The sequence below is a fragment of the Hevea brasiliensis genome, chromosome 6 (genome assembly GCF_030052815.1).
Source record: "Hevea brasiliensis isolate MT/VB/25A 57/8 chromosome 6, ASM3005281v1, whole genome shotgun sequence".
NCBI classification, from domain to species: Eukaryota; Viridiplantae; Streptophyta; class Magnoliopsida; order Malpighiales; family Euphorbiaceae; genus Hevea; species Hevea brasiliensis.
Window position 1 is genome coordinate 37,197,964 of NC_079498.1, and position 18,044 is coordinate 37,216,007.

An 18,044-nucleotide genomic window follows, 5' to 3' on the forward strand; every position below is an offset into this window, starting at 1 on the left:
CGACATTCCATCCACAAACAGACGATTAGTCTGAGAGGGTAATTTAGATCTTGGAGGATATGCTACGGGCTTGTTTGATTGAATTTGAAGGTAGTTGGGATACACACTTGCTTTTGATTGAGTTTGCCTACAGTAACAACTATCAATCAAGCGTAGGGATGCCTCCATATGAAGCTCTGTATGACAGAAAGTGTAGAACTCCTCTGTGTTGGGATGAAGTGGGTGAAAGGAAACTGATTGGCCTAAAAATTATTCAGCAGACAATGGAGAAGATTAAACTTATCAGAGGTAGACTCAAGGCTGCATCAGATCATCAGAATTCCTATATTGATCTGAAGAGGCGAGATATTGAATATATAGTGGGTGACAAGGTATCCCTCAAGGTTTTCCCTTGGAAGAGGATTATGAGATTTGGCAGAAAGGGGAAGCTAAGTCCTCATTTTATTGGACCATATGAGGTTCTGAAAAGAGTGGGTCCTCTAGCATACCGATTGGCATTGCCACCAGAGTTAGAAAAGATACATAATATTTTTCATGTATCTATGTTAAGGAGGTATCGATCAAAGCCCTTGCATGTTCTACCAGTAGAAGAAATTAAAGTGAATCCAGACTTCACTTATGAGGAAGAGCCCATAGAGATTCTGGCACATAAGGTGAAGCCGCTGAGGAACAAGCAGATACCACTGGTTAAAGTGCTATGAAACCACCATTCAGGCCAAGAAGCTACTTGGTAACATGAGGAGGACATGAGGAGGCAGCACCCACAGCTGTTTAAAGACTAACACCAGGTAAAATTTCGAGACAAAATTTATTTTAAGGGGGCAAGAATTGTAACACCCCTACATTCATTAATTCCGTACATCCCACTGTTCCGGTGACTAGTGTCGGTCCATATAGCCCAGGGGTTTAAAACCATATCTAAGTCATCTAAAAAAGCCATGAACAAAAATTAATAACAATTATATGAAGGTAAAATGGAAATGAAGAAAACAAAGCATAATGAGCCGAGGTCACAGCGATGGGTGACCGTACCGGGAAGTGGCTGCGAGCTCAGTTACTACCCTAATTTCGTGTGAGACCTTATGGCACCCCAGGCCTAAGGATTATTGCGAAGCTAATGGTAATGTGAAAACCATAGAAAAGAATAGAAAACCAGTTTAAATAAATGAATCAGAGTTCAGAAAGCAACCTAGTACTATTGGAAAAACGGATCAGATCGATAAGGGGCAAAATGGTCAATTCACCCTTAGAGGTGACTCTTGGCCTAAATGTCCATTAAAATGTAGAAAATTAAAATTGCGAAAAATAGATTACAAGTGAAGAGGTGAGTGGAAGGAAAGGAAAAAAGAAAAGAAAAGAAAATCAATTTAAAGTAAATTATGACATCACCTACATGTAAGCATGACATAATAAATATTATAATTTTATAATTTGAAAAGTTGGAGGATAATTACACAAATAAAAAGACAAAATTTAAAAGAAAAAAATTTATTTAGCTTTCTTCTTCAAGTGAACCAGCCTCACTTTCTCTCTCTCCTTTTCATTTCCTTCATTTCCTCCATGAATGAGCATTCCAAGCTCTTCAACCCATTGATCCACCCATAAATTTCACCCAAAAATTGTAGAAAACTTGGAAATTGATAGTAATTAAAAGGATTGAAGTAAAGAATTGAAGAAATTGAGAGAGGAGTTGAAGATTGAAAAAGCCCCAAGTAAGAAAAGTGAATTCAAAGCTTTTCTTTATGTGTAATTAATTGAATTGAAGTTGAAAAACATGAAATTATGCATAAAAACATGAAAATCATGCTTGTGGGGAGAGAAGCAAATTTCGGCCAGCCATGGATTTGAGGGGATTTGATGTGTTTTAATCCAATTAAATGTGTATTTAAGCTTAAATGACTAAAGATATGTAATTAGTATATTTGGAATTGCATGAATTGAAGTAATTGGAAGATTAGGGTTCTTGGGGTTTAGGGTTGTGAATGGAAATTGGGGATTTTGGTGAATTGATGCCCAATTGACATTATTGATGCTTAAATTGGTCAATTGGTGTGCTTATAAGTGTGATTGAATGCATGGAATTGAATTGAAGTGTGAATGTGGTAATGTCCAAATCTGGACAGCTTGACCCTTGCCCACTCAAATGGATATAACTGAAATTTTGTTCCTCCAATTGGTGTGAGTCCAATTAGAGATGAAAATTAAGACCCAAAGCAATAATTTTTATGCAGAGACCTTGCCCTAAAACTAACCACAAGTTGGTGTAAAATTAGGTTGAATCTGGATTAGGTACCCTGCCACTGGACAAAACTGATCATATGAAAAATACTTATTCAAATGGTCATAACTTTGTGTAGAGAGGTCCAAATGACCTGAACTTTAAACCATTAAAAAGATTAGACATAGTAGAACAACTTTCTTGAAGAACATAAACCCAAATTCTGACCATAACCTAGTCAAATTGCCAACCAAAGTTGGCTTACCAAATCTGCCAAAACCCTAATGTGCCCAGAATTTCTGGGTTTTGACCAATCCGGCTAGCCTTTGTAAAAATGGTATAACTTGAGCTACAAAACTCCAAATGAAGTGATTCAAAGAGAGAATTAAATCTAAGACATTAAGGAACAATTTTAATGAGAAAGTTTAGCCAAATTTCCACTGTAGATAGGTCCAATGGAACACTAAACTCAAGTTGTGTTATGGATTGGCATTTATGGAGCTGAGATGAACTATTTTCCTCCCTCTCTGGCTTGCCAGTTTGAGGTTAAGATTGGATGAGTACTCATGTAGCTAGCTAGCCTCCTCCCTCATTGATTTCGATTAGTGGAGTTGAGATTACTTAGTCGTGGTGTACAACAGGGTATTATTTGGAAATTTTGCATCATGACCTAAGTTGTGTTATGGATTGGCAATACTATGATTTATAAATTATTTTGATAAAATGGTATTATAAATGTTGACATCAATTTCATGAAATGTGATTGTGAAAGGGGTTTAAATATTTGTTTATCGATGTAAGCTTTTATTTTCAGCAACTTAAAAATTTTTATTGTGCACAACTAAGTAAAATTACTCAGCGATGGCTTTTTATTGCTTTCGCAGATAGGGAAAGGATAAAGCAGTAAAGTGAGTTGCTATAGCGACAAAGAAGCACCTTTTGAAGACTTTTAACGGGTATAATATTTTATACCCTTGTAATTTCTTTTGATGTAAATTTTATTCATATGTATCTATTGAACTAGTCGAGCAGTTGTACAGTAAAGTTTGTAATGATATTATTTTTGGTTTTCTTTATGTAGATTGAGACTTTTATATGTAAACTGAGTTAAAATTTATGATGATGAGATTTATTGAAAATGTGATGCATTTGTGTTGATTGAAATGAGTTGGATTGTTGAGATTAATTGGAGTTGTGGTTGAGAACTTTATTAGAAGTGTTTTTAACAGGTTTTTGAAGAACTATTTTCTCAAATTATAGCCGACACTCTGTCGAAATTTTTGTAAAATTTGCAGAAATAACAAATTAATTAAAAAAATATTTAACTCATAACCTAAACTCCAATTAATGGCTTTTTAATAATGATTTAACATCACTTTAGATCCTAAAATGAATTGAATTTGTTTAAAATCCCTTGCAGTGTATTTAATGGGTTATTGGTAAGCGAAGTTCGGTAATTCATTAAGTATACTACGGGATCATGTTATGCCTTACGAAGAGGTGAGGTGTGACAATAATAATTATAATTATAATGTAAATAATTATATTGGGATATGTAAAATAAGACAAAAACAATTAAAAGTGAAATAAAAACAAATTTTATCTTCTGTTCCATGTATGGCCGACTCTCTCTCTCTCTCTAATCTTCCTCCATTGTTAGCTAATCCAAGCTCTTGAATCCTTGAAATCCTTTCATAATTCCTATAGTAAATCTTAGGAAAACTTCAAATTAGACCTCAAATTGAAGATTAGAATAAAAAGAACTCAAGAAAATTGAAGAAATTAGAAGATTGGAAAAGTGCTAAGTGAGGTAAGTTACTCTTCAAGCTTAGTTTACCTTATATTCCTTGAATTTAAGATTGATTATGGGCAATAGCAAAGAAAATTGATGAAAATCTTGCATGAACACTACGAGGGAATTTCAACCAGCTTGGGAAGATAGGGGTTTTGATGGTTTAAATGCAATTAAACATGATTGTTGGTGTTGCATGATGATGTATGTAAGAATTATGTTATTGAATTTGATTGGATTTGTTGAAATTGAAGTTGAGAAATTAGGGTTTTGGAGAAATTAGGGTTTTTTTGGTATGAAGTGCAATTAGGGTTATTGATGTTGAATTATGGTCATTTGATGTGCTTTGGTTGGGAATTGGTATTGGTTTGGTGAAGGGATTGATGAAAACAAAATTGAACATTAGGTCTTGAATCTGGACACTTGAGTCCAATGTGGTTAGAGGCTCATAAGTTGAGCTACACAATTCTAATTGGTGTGAAACCAATTGAAAATGAAACTTAAGACATAATGCTCCAACTTTCATGAAGAGAGGTCTACCCAAAAAATGACCATAGGGAATCATAATTAGGGCTTCAATCTGGGTTACCAATTCTGGACCTAGAAAAATTGACCAAATGAACAGTACCTAATCAAATAAGCATAACTCACTCTAGAAAACTCCAATTTGGGTAATTCTGGAACCTATGGAATCCTGAGACATACGAGAACAATTCTAATGAAGATCATGAAGCCAAAATATGACCCTAACTTGATCAAATTGCTTGAACAAAGTAAGTCCAAGAATCTGCCCTGATTCTGGACTAAACTGGGAAAATGTGAAGAATTAGGCATCCTACCAGTTTTGGCAAAATTGTCATAACTCAAGCTACACAATAGTAAATTGAGTAATTCCAAAGCCAAAATACTCATAAAACATAGAACTACAACTTTGATCTTTTGACCTAAGCCCAGTTCTTAGGCCAAAGTAGGGGAAATGTTGAGGTAATTCAGGAATGCCAAATCTGGAATTCCTATAGTTTAGTCAATCTACCTTGTGACCTCCGAATGGTTATTAGGCTATAACTTCCTCTACAAAACTCCAATTGAAGTGATTCAAAATGATTTAGAAACCTAAGACAAAAGGCTAAATGTAACACCCTCCTGGTAGCAACTCCGTACATTCAAAAATATTTAAACTAAAGTGAGGAACCAAAAATTTACTCAAATACTAATAAGAAAAATTTAATAAAAATTTTAGAAATAAAATACAGTTAAATGAAAAATTATAAAATAATTTTTGGGACTCCAGAGAAGGGTTATTGAGGTTCCCATGGTATTAGAATGCCAAGAAAATATTTAGAAAAATTTTTCAAAATTTTGACCCGCTAAGCCAAGCGGAGGGCATTTTGGTCATTGAGGTGATTTTTGGCCAACTTGTCCAATGAGTAAATAATTATTATAACATAAAATATGAATTAATGTTGATGAAAAATTAATGTAAAGCTAGTAGAAAAGAAAAGAAAAGAAAAATCAAAAATAATGACATCATTAAGATGTCATTTAAAATTTTCCACCAATAGCCATATAACAAATACATATAAAGCAAATAAAAGAGACAAAATGAAGACCAAAACAATTAAAAAACCAGCTGCCATCTCCTTCCATAAACCAGCCGAAATGTTGCTTGCCCTAAACCTCCATTAGACCTCACTTCCAAAGCTTAATTTCTCCCTTGTTACACCACTAAACCCTAACTTCTTTCATTAAAACTTGACCATATCTCTTGGGGAAGCTTTTGGCAGCCAAGAAGAGGGAAGAAAGTGAAGTTTTGAGTTGGGAAAATTCTGCCACTTAAAGGTTAGTGCATATTTGTATATAAACCTCTTTTAATCCATGAAGGTGACTTGAAATAAGTGAGATTTTGTAACTTAAATGAATAGAATTTGAGTATATGCACCCCATGGATTTTGGCTGCCCTAGGGAAGGAATAGAATTGGGTGTTTTTGATTGACTTGGAATGAACTACAAATCAAGTTTAAAGTATATAAACATAAGGATATTAATTTAGTTAGTTAACTAGGGTAGTTGTACAAAAACTATGAATTTGAGCTAGTGTTTAGGAGAGAAAACTTGACTTGGCTTATGTAATTGTTAAAGAACACTCTAATGGTCAATTAGTGACCATTTTAGGTAAGTTGACCACAATTTGGACTGAAATAATGCATGGCAAAGTGAATGTCACTTGCACACAGCCATATCTTTGGTTGTGTTGGTCCAATTGGTGTTTGTCCAATTGGACATGAAACTAGGCTTATAATGGCACATTTTTGCTAAAGAAACCATGCCCAAAAGACCAAAGCAAGAGGACCAAATCTTGACCAAATGAACAGTAACTGTTCATTTGGCCATAACTCACTGTAGATATAGTCAATTGACCTGAAATTTTTACAGCAATAAGTTAAGACATAGACAAACAACTTTCATGAAGGAATCTACCCCAAATTATGGCCAGAACCCATTCAACCAAGTGATTCAGATATGGTCAATTCTGCAGATTGGCAATCCGGCCAGCTGTGGTTTTTGGACCATATCTAGAGCTAAAAAACTTCAAATGGAGTGATTCAAAAAACGAAATTCAACTAGACAAAATAAGGAACAACTTTCATGTTTGCCATTTCTTCAAATTCCCACTGCAACAGTGTCCAATGGAATAGTAAAGTTGAGCTACAAAAACTGAAAATTCTGCTTCCCTTGGTTTAAACTTTGAAATGGTATAAATGCTTAATGCCAACAAGTTTTGAATGCCAAATGTGGTATATTGAGAGTGCCAAAGTCAATGTACATATTTCCTACCCAAAAGTCAACATTTTTGTTGACCAATGAGGTGAATAGTGACACCAAAAACTTGAAATTCACAAATTGAAGAATTTAAAGGTTTCAAATGCCCTAGTATACCTAACAAGATTGGTTTGGATAGTTTGGCATGCCAATAGGCACTTGGCAATATGCGATTTCATGGCTTTTAGCCATTTATTGAGCTTTGGCCTTGGATATATTAGATGCATATAGTGTAGGTTACTTGGGCAACCAAATGAATAAAAGTGTACAAAGTTAATGATATACAAATTCAAAACAAATGAAACATATACATTCACTACATATCTATTTTCTTGCTATTTCTTTTATTTTATTATCGCACCACTAAGCATTATTTGAGTTCATCCTGTCCTTGTCACCTCAACCATTGGTAGGACACTAGGTGTCATTTTGGCATTCTGTAATAAATTTTTATTTTCTCATATGTTTTTTAAGTTGTGTTATGTATTTTGAGGTTCATTAAAATAATGAAGATATATGTTTATGTCTGGAAGTAATTTGAGTATTTAATTGTTGATTATACATATGAGTACACTGAGAAATGATGATTGACAACTGAAAATCAAATGTTGTTGAGATCTTGATATTGAGACTTTGTGGATGAATTGAAGTTGGGATTGTTTGGAAAATTATTTGGAAGTGTTTTTTTTCTCCATTTTGATTTTCTTTAAAATTTTCGGAACCTCAAATAAATAATATTTTTGATAAATGGCTTAAATAAAGTATGTTTCATAAATTATATTCAAAAGCATGATATCAATTAATTAAGGTATATTAGAGGTGGCATTACTTACTGTCACACTAAAACTTTGTTTCAGGGACTGATCCACATTCTATGCATAAGGTGCTCGGATAACCTAGAATTTTAGGATATAGCACTCTAAATAGTGTCTAGTAATTTGGCCATAACTTGAGATCTAGAATCCCAAATTGAATGATTTAAAAAGGAAAATAAAACTAAGACATAGAGGAACAACTTTTATTAAGATCACCTTCCCAAATTATGACTGGACCTAGATTAGAATTTGGTTCTAAAGTCAAGGTCTAGAATTGCCCTAAACCCAGAATTCATTGAAATTGCAAAGTTAGCTTAGAGATTCATTAGATATTTATTTAATTAGTTATTGATGATATTTGGGATGAGTATTGAAACATTGCACTTGTGTGTTTTAGTAGAAAAAGAGACCTTGAAAGACAAGGAGAAGTAAGTCAAGGAAAAGGAGATTTATATAAGGTTTGTGCACAACTCAATTGCTTTTTGTTTTAAAAATTGTAAATGGATTGAATCAACTTTGTTCAAGCCAAGTATGCTTTCTTTTTTGCATTTGAGAATTATTTACTTTGGTTTGAGAATTTTGAATGTGAAATAAATTTATAATTGTGGAATGGCGGATGTTGGCTATTTAAAATTATTGTAGCAAGGGAGTGAACCGGTTTGAATGTTTTTAGAAGTGTTTAGAGAATTGATGTGTTACCAACCCTATAAGGGGATTTTCGATAAATGAAATGTAATTATTTGATTTGCAATGTGATTATTGAATGGAAATTATTTTGAATTTTTTTTGAAATCATAGTTGGCATGGCAATTTGATTTGTGTCCCTCATTAATTGAGGTGAGATTGATTATGTTACCTCCCTCTCTGGCTTGCCAGTTGAGGTTGAGATCAGATGAGTACTCATATTGCTAGCTAGCCCCCTCCCTCATTAATAACGGTTAATGGGGTTGAGATTACTTTGTCGTGGTATATAACACGGCATTGATCATGAAATTTTGTGTCATGGCCCTAACTGTGTGATTGTTGGCAACACCATTGATTTGTGAATGCTTTGATAAAATGTGATTGAAACAAATGATTTGTATGATTGAAAAGTTTGACATCAATTTTATAAGTTGTGGAAAATATGGATATTCCAAACTCTTGGTTATGATTTGATAAATCATGTTTTATATTCAGTTTGAAAATTTTTAGTTGTGCACCACTAAGTGAAATATTCAGCGATAGCTTCTGTATGCTGTCGCAGGTAAAGGAAAAGATAAAGAAGTTGAGTGAGTTTACTTGAAGTTATGGTTTGAGGCTGAGTTTGGAGTAATCTTTGGGTATATACTAGGTATACCCTTGTAATTTTATTTTGAATGTATTTGTAGCTATATGTATGTATGTAAAGACGATGAGCAGTTTGTACATGAACTTTGTAATAGTATTTTTGTAACTTTGAATATTTGTAAAGTTGTAATTAAATATTCTTTTGAATTGTAAATGAGATAATATTACTTCTTGATGTTGAATGAAAAAGAGAAATTTCTTAATTATGGATTGATTTTAAATTTGTGTGAATTAATTATTACAGGTTGTTTTTCACAGGTGTAAATTTTGATTTTTATGGAATTATAACTGTCACCATGCAATTTTTCCGTAAAATAAAATGAAAGAAGATTCTTTAAATTGTAAAATACTAAAATGATTTCTTAACATTTTCTAAATTCTTCAACAATAATTTAACTTAAAAATGAGTTTGAATTGTTTAAAATCCCTTGTAGTATATTTAATGATTTATCGATAGGTGAAGTTCAGCAATTCATTAGGTATACTATCTTACAAAGGTGTAAGGTGTGACAATCTATGCACTTTCTATCTTTCATGTATGCATGCTTATTTCCAGTAGGAAATATCTTTGAAAACTTTAATGGGGATGAATATCACTGTGGATTTTTCTAAAAGTTTCAAAGCTTTAATGGTGGTATTGTCGAAAACTCATTAGGGAGGTAAGAATCTTTCAATTTTTTTTTTTTTTAAAATGCAAATCAAGAGATTACCACTAGGTCAAAATACAATTTTTCTCTAATTTTTCTTTGACCTCCCTTGTCCTTCTTACTGTGGCTTGTCATTCTAAGACCATGTTTAACTTACTCTACTTATGCATTTCCTTCTTTATGCCCTAATTTTTGCTTGAAAGGGCCTTTTGAGTTTTCATTTCAACGATCTTGCTCTAACTTTTGCTTAAGCTGCCCTTTTGGGTTTTTAACTTAGCAAGCTTTATTTTTGCCTAAATCGCCTTTCTGGGCTTTCTTATTTAGGTTTTTTTTATTATTTTAACTCAAATTACTGTCAGAGTATTCACCATTGATTATTCCATCATGATAAGAAAACCCACATTAAACTGAAACATGTAGTCCTACTACTTAGTTATTTGATGTATCCTTCAAGCATGTACAATCATAACTAAATAAGATCTATTTCTTATCATGCATTAAAAACCTTCTTTATTAATTCAGGTATACCATTATCTCTTTTACATTTAGTTTTGCTAAATTTCTATCCTTTCAAATTTTGAAATAAACTTTATAAATACTAAATAGCCTTTTCGAGTTTTCCATCTAGATCTTCACTTAATCATCTTTTGCTTAGACCAGCCTTTTGGGTTTTCAACCGAGTGTTTATTATTTTTCTTTTCCTCTTTCTTTTTTTACTTTTTTATTTTTTTCCTTTTTTCTTATTATTTCCTGACGCTAACTTTTGCCTAGACTACCTTTTATAGGTTTTCATCTTAGCAGGCTTATCTCACATGAGTACCTTTTGACCTTATCAAGGTTAATTGGTTCCTGGAACTTATTTCCATCCAAGTATGATATTCTCATGACACCTCTTGGCAAGATCTTATTGACAATATATGGGCCATTCTAGTTTGGCTTGAATTTTCCTCTTCGATCAAAAGGAATGGGTCGGGCCTATTTCAAAACCATATTACCTTCTTTGATCTTTCTTGGACTAAGCTTTTTGTTAAAGGCTCGGGCTATCTTTTTTTTTATAGACATACATGTGATACAAGGCCCTCATTCTCTTTTCATCAATCAAGGCAATTCCTCATATCTTTTTTGAGTCCACATATTTTCTGGGACCTTAGCTTCAAGCATCACTCTTAAGGATTCAACTTCTAACTCAATGAATAGTACTGCTTCAGTTTCATATACTAAAGAGAGTGGGGTTGCCCCGTGGATGTGTAATAACCCCCAAAGAACATAAGGGAGTTTCTCATACTAATCCTTATATATTTTGACAATTTTTTCAAAATAGTGTTCACATTCTTAATGGCTGCTTCAACTGCTCCATTAGTCTGAGGCATATGGTGAAGGCTTATGATGTTTGATTTTTAACTCTTCAAATAGCTCTAGAAAATCACCCTTAAACTGAGTGCCATTATCTGAGACTTTCTCATGAGGCACTCCAAATAAACTTATTATATTTTTCTAAACAAACTTCTCACCTGCTTAGTGCCCAACACTATGTAGGATTCAACCTCAACCCATTCAGTGAAGTAATTGATTACCATAATTATAAATCTATGGCCATTAGATGTTGTGGAAGAAATCTTCTCGATGATGTCTATGCCTCAAACAGAAAATGACCAAGACAAAGTTATTTTGTAGAGCTCACTTGGCGGTAGATGATTCAAGTTTCCATGGATTTGACATTCATTGCACTTCTTGATAAACCTGGCACAGTCAGTTTCTATGGCAGATCAATAATAACCCAACCTTAGAATTTTCCCAGCCAAATCCCTTCCATTCATGTCAGGACCACACATTCCAACATGTACTTTTTCCATTATTTGATCAGCCTATTTTTCTGTCATATAAGAGTAAGAGTCCTTCAAAGAACCTTTTGTAGAGTTACCCCTAGATAGAGTAAATTGAGTGGCTAATCTATGAATTGTAGCTCTATTCCATTTGTTCGTAGATAGTGGGTATTCCCTTACTTATGGATACCTCTTTATGTCTTCATATCATTTCCCTTCATCCTCTAGGTCTTAATGTGCTGGTGCTAATCCATCATGGCATGAAATCTTGCTTCTTATTACAATAATTGGCTGGGTCAACTTTTGATCATCCTTTTCCCATAGGGTCGCTCATGTAGCTAGGGAATCCGCCATTTGTTTATGAGCTTGAGGCATGTGCTTCTTGGTCACCAAGTTAAAATTAGCTAAGAGTTTCTAATAGTTTCCTTACATACCCTAAGTATGGCCTTAATTTTTCATCCTTTAATTCTCATTCGTTTTTAATATGGGAGACCACTAGCATCGAATCTCTAATTATCTCTACATCTTTTAGCCCTAATAGCTATCAATGCTTCTAGTCCATAGATGTAGGCCTCATTTTTTGCCACATTCTTAGTGGCTAGAAAGCATAACCTTTTTTACATTAGTAAATGTTTTCCATTTGGTGCATCCAAGACTACTCCGACACCGGTTCCACTTTTATTCACAGTACCATCAAAATACATCTTCCATCCCTATACTTCTATTAGTTCGAGATTCTCATTTAGGAAATTTGCTTCAACTTTTTCCTTCTCATTGACTAGATTTTCAGAAAGAAACTCATCCACCACACTCTCTTTTAATGGTCTTTCTGAGTCTCGTACATAATATCAAATTCAGATAGTAAGATCAACCATGTAGCTAACTTTTTAACTAGGGTTAGCACCTCAAACAAGTATTTCAAAGGATCCATTTGAGACACAACCACAAATTGATGGGATTGAAAATAGTGCCTTAGTTTCCTAGTTGCCCATATAATTGCTAAACATGTCTTTTCTATTAACAAATAGTTTTCTTCATAAGAAAAAGTTTCTTACTGATGTAGTAGATTGCTCTCTCCAGGCTTTCATCCTCTTATGCCAGCATTGCCCATAAGGCTATATCTTTGATCGATATGTAGAGAAATCTCTAGAATAGGTGGTGACAAAATCAACGGATTACTTAAGTATTGCTTTATGTTTTCAAATAACTCTTGGAATTGCTCATTCTACACCACTGGCTAATTCTTTCTTAGTAACTTAAAAATTAGTTCATAGGTAGTTATGTGTCTAGCTATGAACCTACTAATATACTATAATTTCCTTAAGAATTCTTTAATTTCCTTTTCTTTCTTTAGGGCTGGCAATTCTTGAATTGTTTTTCACCTTGTCTAGATCAACCTCAATCCCTCCCTTGCCAATCACATGTCCTAATAGCCTTCTGGATGACTCTGAAAACATTTAATGGAGTTAAGCCTTAGCTTGTACTTGATGATCCTTTAGAAGAATTTTTTTTTTTAATGCCTCAAACTACCCTTCCCTAGTTGAGGACTTAACCAGCTTATCATCCAAGTATGCCTTGACTTTCTTATGCATTATGTTATGAAAGAGCATAGTGGCCATCCTTTGGTAAGTTGCATTAGCATTTTTTAATCCAAATGGCATGACCTTGTACCAATACATTCCCCGTTCTATGATAAAGGCTGTCTTGCCTTGTCTATCAAATCCATAAGAATCTGATTGTAGCCTGAGAAACCATCTATAAAGGAACAAATGGCCATACAAGTAGCACTGTCAATAAGCATATCAATGTGGGGCAATGGAAGATTATACTTTGGGAGTGGGCCTGTTCAGACATTGATAATCCACACACATTTGAACTTATCCATCTTTTTTTGGAATCGATACAATGTTAGCTAAGCACTTCAAGTATTAGACTACTTCAATGAAATCAGCCTCAATGATCTTTTTCACCTCCTAAGCTATCTTTTCTTCCCATTTAGCTTTAAGCCAATGTTTCTTTTGCTTTACCGACCTCATGCTTGGATTTGTAGGGATCTTGTGTTGTATTATATCTTTATAAGATAAGGCAAACACTTCTTGGTACTTTCTTAATAAAGTTATAAATCTATTTCTTTCTTCTTGAACTAGATCTTCAGTCAACTTCATTTCTTTAGGGTTTCTTAGTGTACCCAAATTAATATAGGTTGATTTTAATGCATTAACAGAAATGGTTATGAATGCCAAATACCCATTGGGATAAGCATTAAACAAGTAAGCAAAATGACTAGTTATATTATTGATCTTTGCCTCAAAATCCATATGAAGGTACATCAAAAATCAAAATATTAGCATTATTATCATTACAAAAGACAACTTGAACTTAGGCATATAAGTCCTAGTGCTTGGCTTCCATACAGTTTTTAGATCAATGGTGTCGATTTCTTGTTCTAGCTCTTCCACGTGTGGTAGCTTCTGATCATGTGTCTAGGTAATTACTCCCTTTTTCATGAAGTTAAGAGTCTTTCTCTCTTCTTCCTCAACTGTTTTTTTTGCCACCTCCTTATTCTTACCCTTTCCATTATCCTTCTCAATGGGTAGATCAGGATAAGATCTACCACTTCAAGTTATGTTACTCACCCTCTTCTTTTCCTCTCCATCAGAATTGGTTAAGACATTTAAAGGACCCTCATCATCACTAGAACTATCCTAAATGTTAACAACCATTATAAACTAAGGTTCATTAGGCTTCTGAATGGGTTGGATAAGGTCAATAATTTATTTAGGGTTATTTTGGGTGGTGAAAACCATGTAAAGACCTTGTGGAGGTGGAACATTATGTTAGGCATAAGGTTGGTGTGGGTGTTTGGTCGATTTTCTGAGTTGACTATGACACCCCTTACCTGTCTATAGTGTAGCCAAGTGAGATATGTCACACTTGGTGCCAGAGCGTCTTAACTTATCTCATTCATTCTTAATTTTTCACATTTTATTTTTATTAAATTTAAATCCAATTATTTTAACAGTGAAACCGACGGAGTTTCCCCTAATTTATTAATATTTTGATGATTTTCCACCTGATTGAAAACAAATGTAGTAATATTCTCATTCTCATCATCAATTTAATGTCACTCATATAAACACATATGAAATTTCAAATCATTTCCATGCATACACAACTCAAATATGAAATTTAAAACTTTATTAATTTACATCATGTGCAAATTTAATATACAAATATATATTTCACAATAATTACATAAGTGTCTGATTTACATTACAAAATGGGAGTCTAATTATAAATTACAAAATTACTAATAAAGCCTAATGGTCCTACCCAAAATACTGCACGGATGAGGGACACTGGACACAATGTAGATCTGACTCTCATCCAGTCTGAGGTCTGCTGGGCTCTCACTCTGTATCACCTAGTATGATTGGTTTGGATAGGTTGGCATACCAAAAGGGTTTCGATAGTAGTACTGCATATGGCATTATGCCATTCTGTGATTTATGGCTTATGTGGCCATTTCATGATATTATGGATTTTAGCCATTCCGACACTATTGGATACTTGGCCTTATGCCCGATTATTGTTGCGGCTTATCAGCTATTTTGTTACACACTGGGAGACACTTTGTGACCGATGGTGTGATAACCCGAGGTACTTGGTACCCAGTGCTAGTTTACCCGTTTATCTAGTTCAGTCAGCTGCATAGGTTACTTGGGCAATTACATTAAGTCTTAATAAATTATTACTAACTAATGTACTAAATTGATAAAATTGTTAACAATTACCAAAAATTTTAGTCTGCATAAAATATTAATAACAAATTGCATAAACATTTATTTTATTTTATTTTATTTTATTTTTATTTTATATTGGCACCACTAAGCAGTATTGCTTAACGCGTTGCTTTTTGCTATGCGTAGGTTCTGGAGATAAAGATAAGGAGCCCAGCAGACCACAGACTGGGTGATTAGTCAGATCTGTAAGGAGTCCAAAGTCATCTACATTACAATGCATTCATGGTAGGACATTAGGTTTCTTTTGTATTTTGATATTTTGTATTTTGTAGTAAATATGGATTTTGTCATGTACATTGTAAAGTTATCAAATTTGAAGTTTATGTAAATGTTTGTATATTTTGTAAATAAATAAAATTTGAGTATTTTTTTCATGAATTTGAGATTGTTATGATATGAATGACATTATGGAAATTGATTGAAAATTTGTTGAGAATTGGATTGATGTTAGGAGTTGTGGGTTTGAAAATTTATTAGGAGTGTTTTTAGCAGGTTTTTAAGAACTGTTTTTCCAAATTATAGCCGGCACTCTGCCGGATTTTCAGTAAAATTTGTGGTAATTCAAATTTATCAAAATTTAAAATAAAGGACATAAATGATATGAATTTCACATAAAAGGCTATTTAAACCTATAAAATGAATATTTAGAAATTAAAATAAGATAAGATAAGATAAGGTGCTCTGGCACTCTGTGTGACATGCCTTGCTCGGCTACATTGTAGACGGGTGAGGGGTGTCACAGACTGTGTAGCATGATCAACAGAAATGAAGGTTCCAAATTGATTCCCCAGTCAATGGAAAAAATCTACACTCCAAACATGTAATGGGACCCATGCAATCTTAACCAGATTATCCTTTTTGTAGGTGTGAGGAATGATTCCCAAGGCTTGAAATCCGATACCCACTGGGTAAGCCAATCACTAGTTTCCGATATGAAGCAGTCCATGAGTTCCTTTAACTCAAAGTTTAGGAGAATTAGATCACCTCCTAAAGGAGAGACCTTAATAGTAAACACTCCCTAAGATATAAAGTGCACTTCCAAGTTGGTTGAGGAGTTTATATCCCTTAAGTAGCCACTACAGACCTACATAACCACTCTTTGTCTTTTGAAAGAATTTATTCATTTGAATCATATCGTCCTCTCACCATGTATTTCTCTATTATAGCCTAACCAGAGCAAATGTTAAAACATTATTAAAGAGGAATTCTTAATGTGTTTGTCCTTCCCTTAGCATATTACCAAACGAATTGTAGTGGACATCACCAACTCTCGCCATTATATTCTTGTAAATGAATAAGTTTGTAATGAACTCTTTCAACCATCATCTATAAATCATTGCAAGTTTGAACCTTCGTCACTTGAGGAAGATGATGACGTGGAACTTGATTGACTTGTTGATGATGTGGAAGGAGCATGTCATTCTTCTAGTGAAGAGGAAATGTTGGTGAGCAAGACACCTGGTAGTCCCAATACTGTTGACACATCTAGTAGTCCCAATCATCTGTCATTCAAAAAGTAGTCTAGTGATTTTGATCATTCGTATAGTGAAAATGGGCCTTCTAGTAGCAACGTTAATTGTCCTATGGTTTCACATGACACCTCGTGTAATGAAGAGGTTTTTTCTAATGCCAATTATGATGTCTCCCAACCTACTTATGATGCTCTTGGTAATCTCTCAACTAGCATCATAGTTCTGCATGAGGAAAACAAACTCAATGATGGTGTCTCATGTGAAGAACCCTATGTCAACGCTGCTACCTCTAAAAACTCAAGAGATCTTCTTAATGAAAGGTGTGTTAGGTATTACAAATGAATTATCAAAAGCTTTCCAAAGAAAAGAGCAAGACATTGTTAATGCCATGGCATTGGTTACAATATCAAAACAAAGGTTATAAATGATGAGAGATGAAGGATGGGATAAGTTGTTAGCTAAAGTTTGTTCATTTTGTGAGAAACAAAATATATTTGTTTTAACCTTGAATGATATGCTTCAAATGATAGGGAGATCATGGCGAAAAATTTATCAAGTTACCAATTTACACCATTTTCAAATGGAGTTATTTTATGTGGTCATAGATTTACAACTTCAAGGCTTAATAGTCATTTTACTAAGATAATATCGAATTACTTCTTTCTGTGGTATGCTTAAATCCAAATAATTTATTTTCATCTTTTAATAAAGAAAAATTGATTGATCTTGCTCAATTTTATCCATGTGGCTTTTCATCAATGGAGCTTATGGCATTTGATAATCAACTTGAGACTTATATTATTAATGTGCATTCTACTGATGAGTTTTTAACAATTAAAGGAATTAGTGGTCTTGCTTAAAGCTTGTGCAACAAAAGAAAATTTAGTATATCCACTAGTTTACTTGCTTATAAAACTGGCATTGACATTACCTGTTGTAACTACAAGTGTTGAAAGGGTATTTTTTGCAATGAAAACTATGAAGACTTGATTGTATAATCAGATGAGAGATCAATAGTTGAATAATTCTTTGATTACATATATTGAGACAAATGTATTTGATAGCATTGATAGAAGTGATTATGCAACGCTTTCAGAAAATGAAACTCGTCAAGGACAAATATAAATTTAATATTATAATGAGAATTTATAATTTATGAAATTATTTTATTTTTTTCTACTTAGTTATTGTTATATATTGAAAATTTATATGCATTTTTATTTTTTTCTCAATAAATAATTTATTACTATATATAATATTTTTTCCCTTCTAAACTAAATAAAACAAAATTTTTTTGACCCCACTGACTCCAAATCTGCCCCTGC

At 33.4% G+C, this 18,044-nt stretch overlaps 1 protein-coding gene across 1 annotated transcript in view; it reads right to left on the minus strand.

Annotated features, from left to right (window-relative positions):
* LOC131180632 (uncharacterized) overlaps positions 1–16,524 on the minus strand; it is a 53,859-nt gene extending 37,335 nt beyond the window's left edge. The window contains exon 1 of the mRNA XM_058147985.1: positions 16,488–16,524. Within this exon, the coding sequence (XP_058003968.1) occupies positions 16,488–16,524 (37 nt within the window). The remainder of the gene's footprint in view (positions 1–16,487) is intronic.
* Between the last annotated feature and the right edge of the window lie 1,520 nt (positions 16,525–18,044).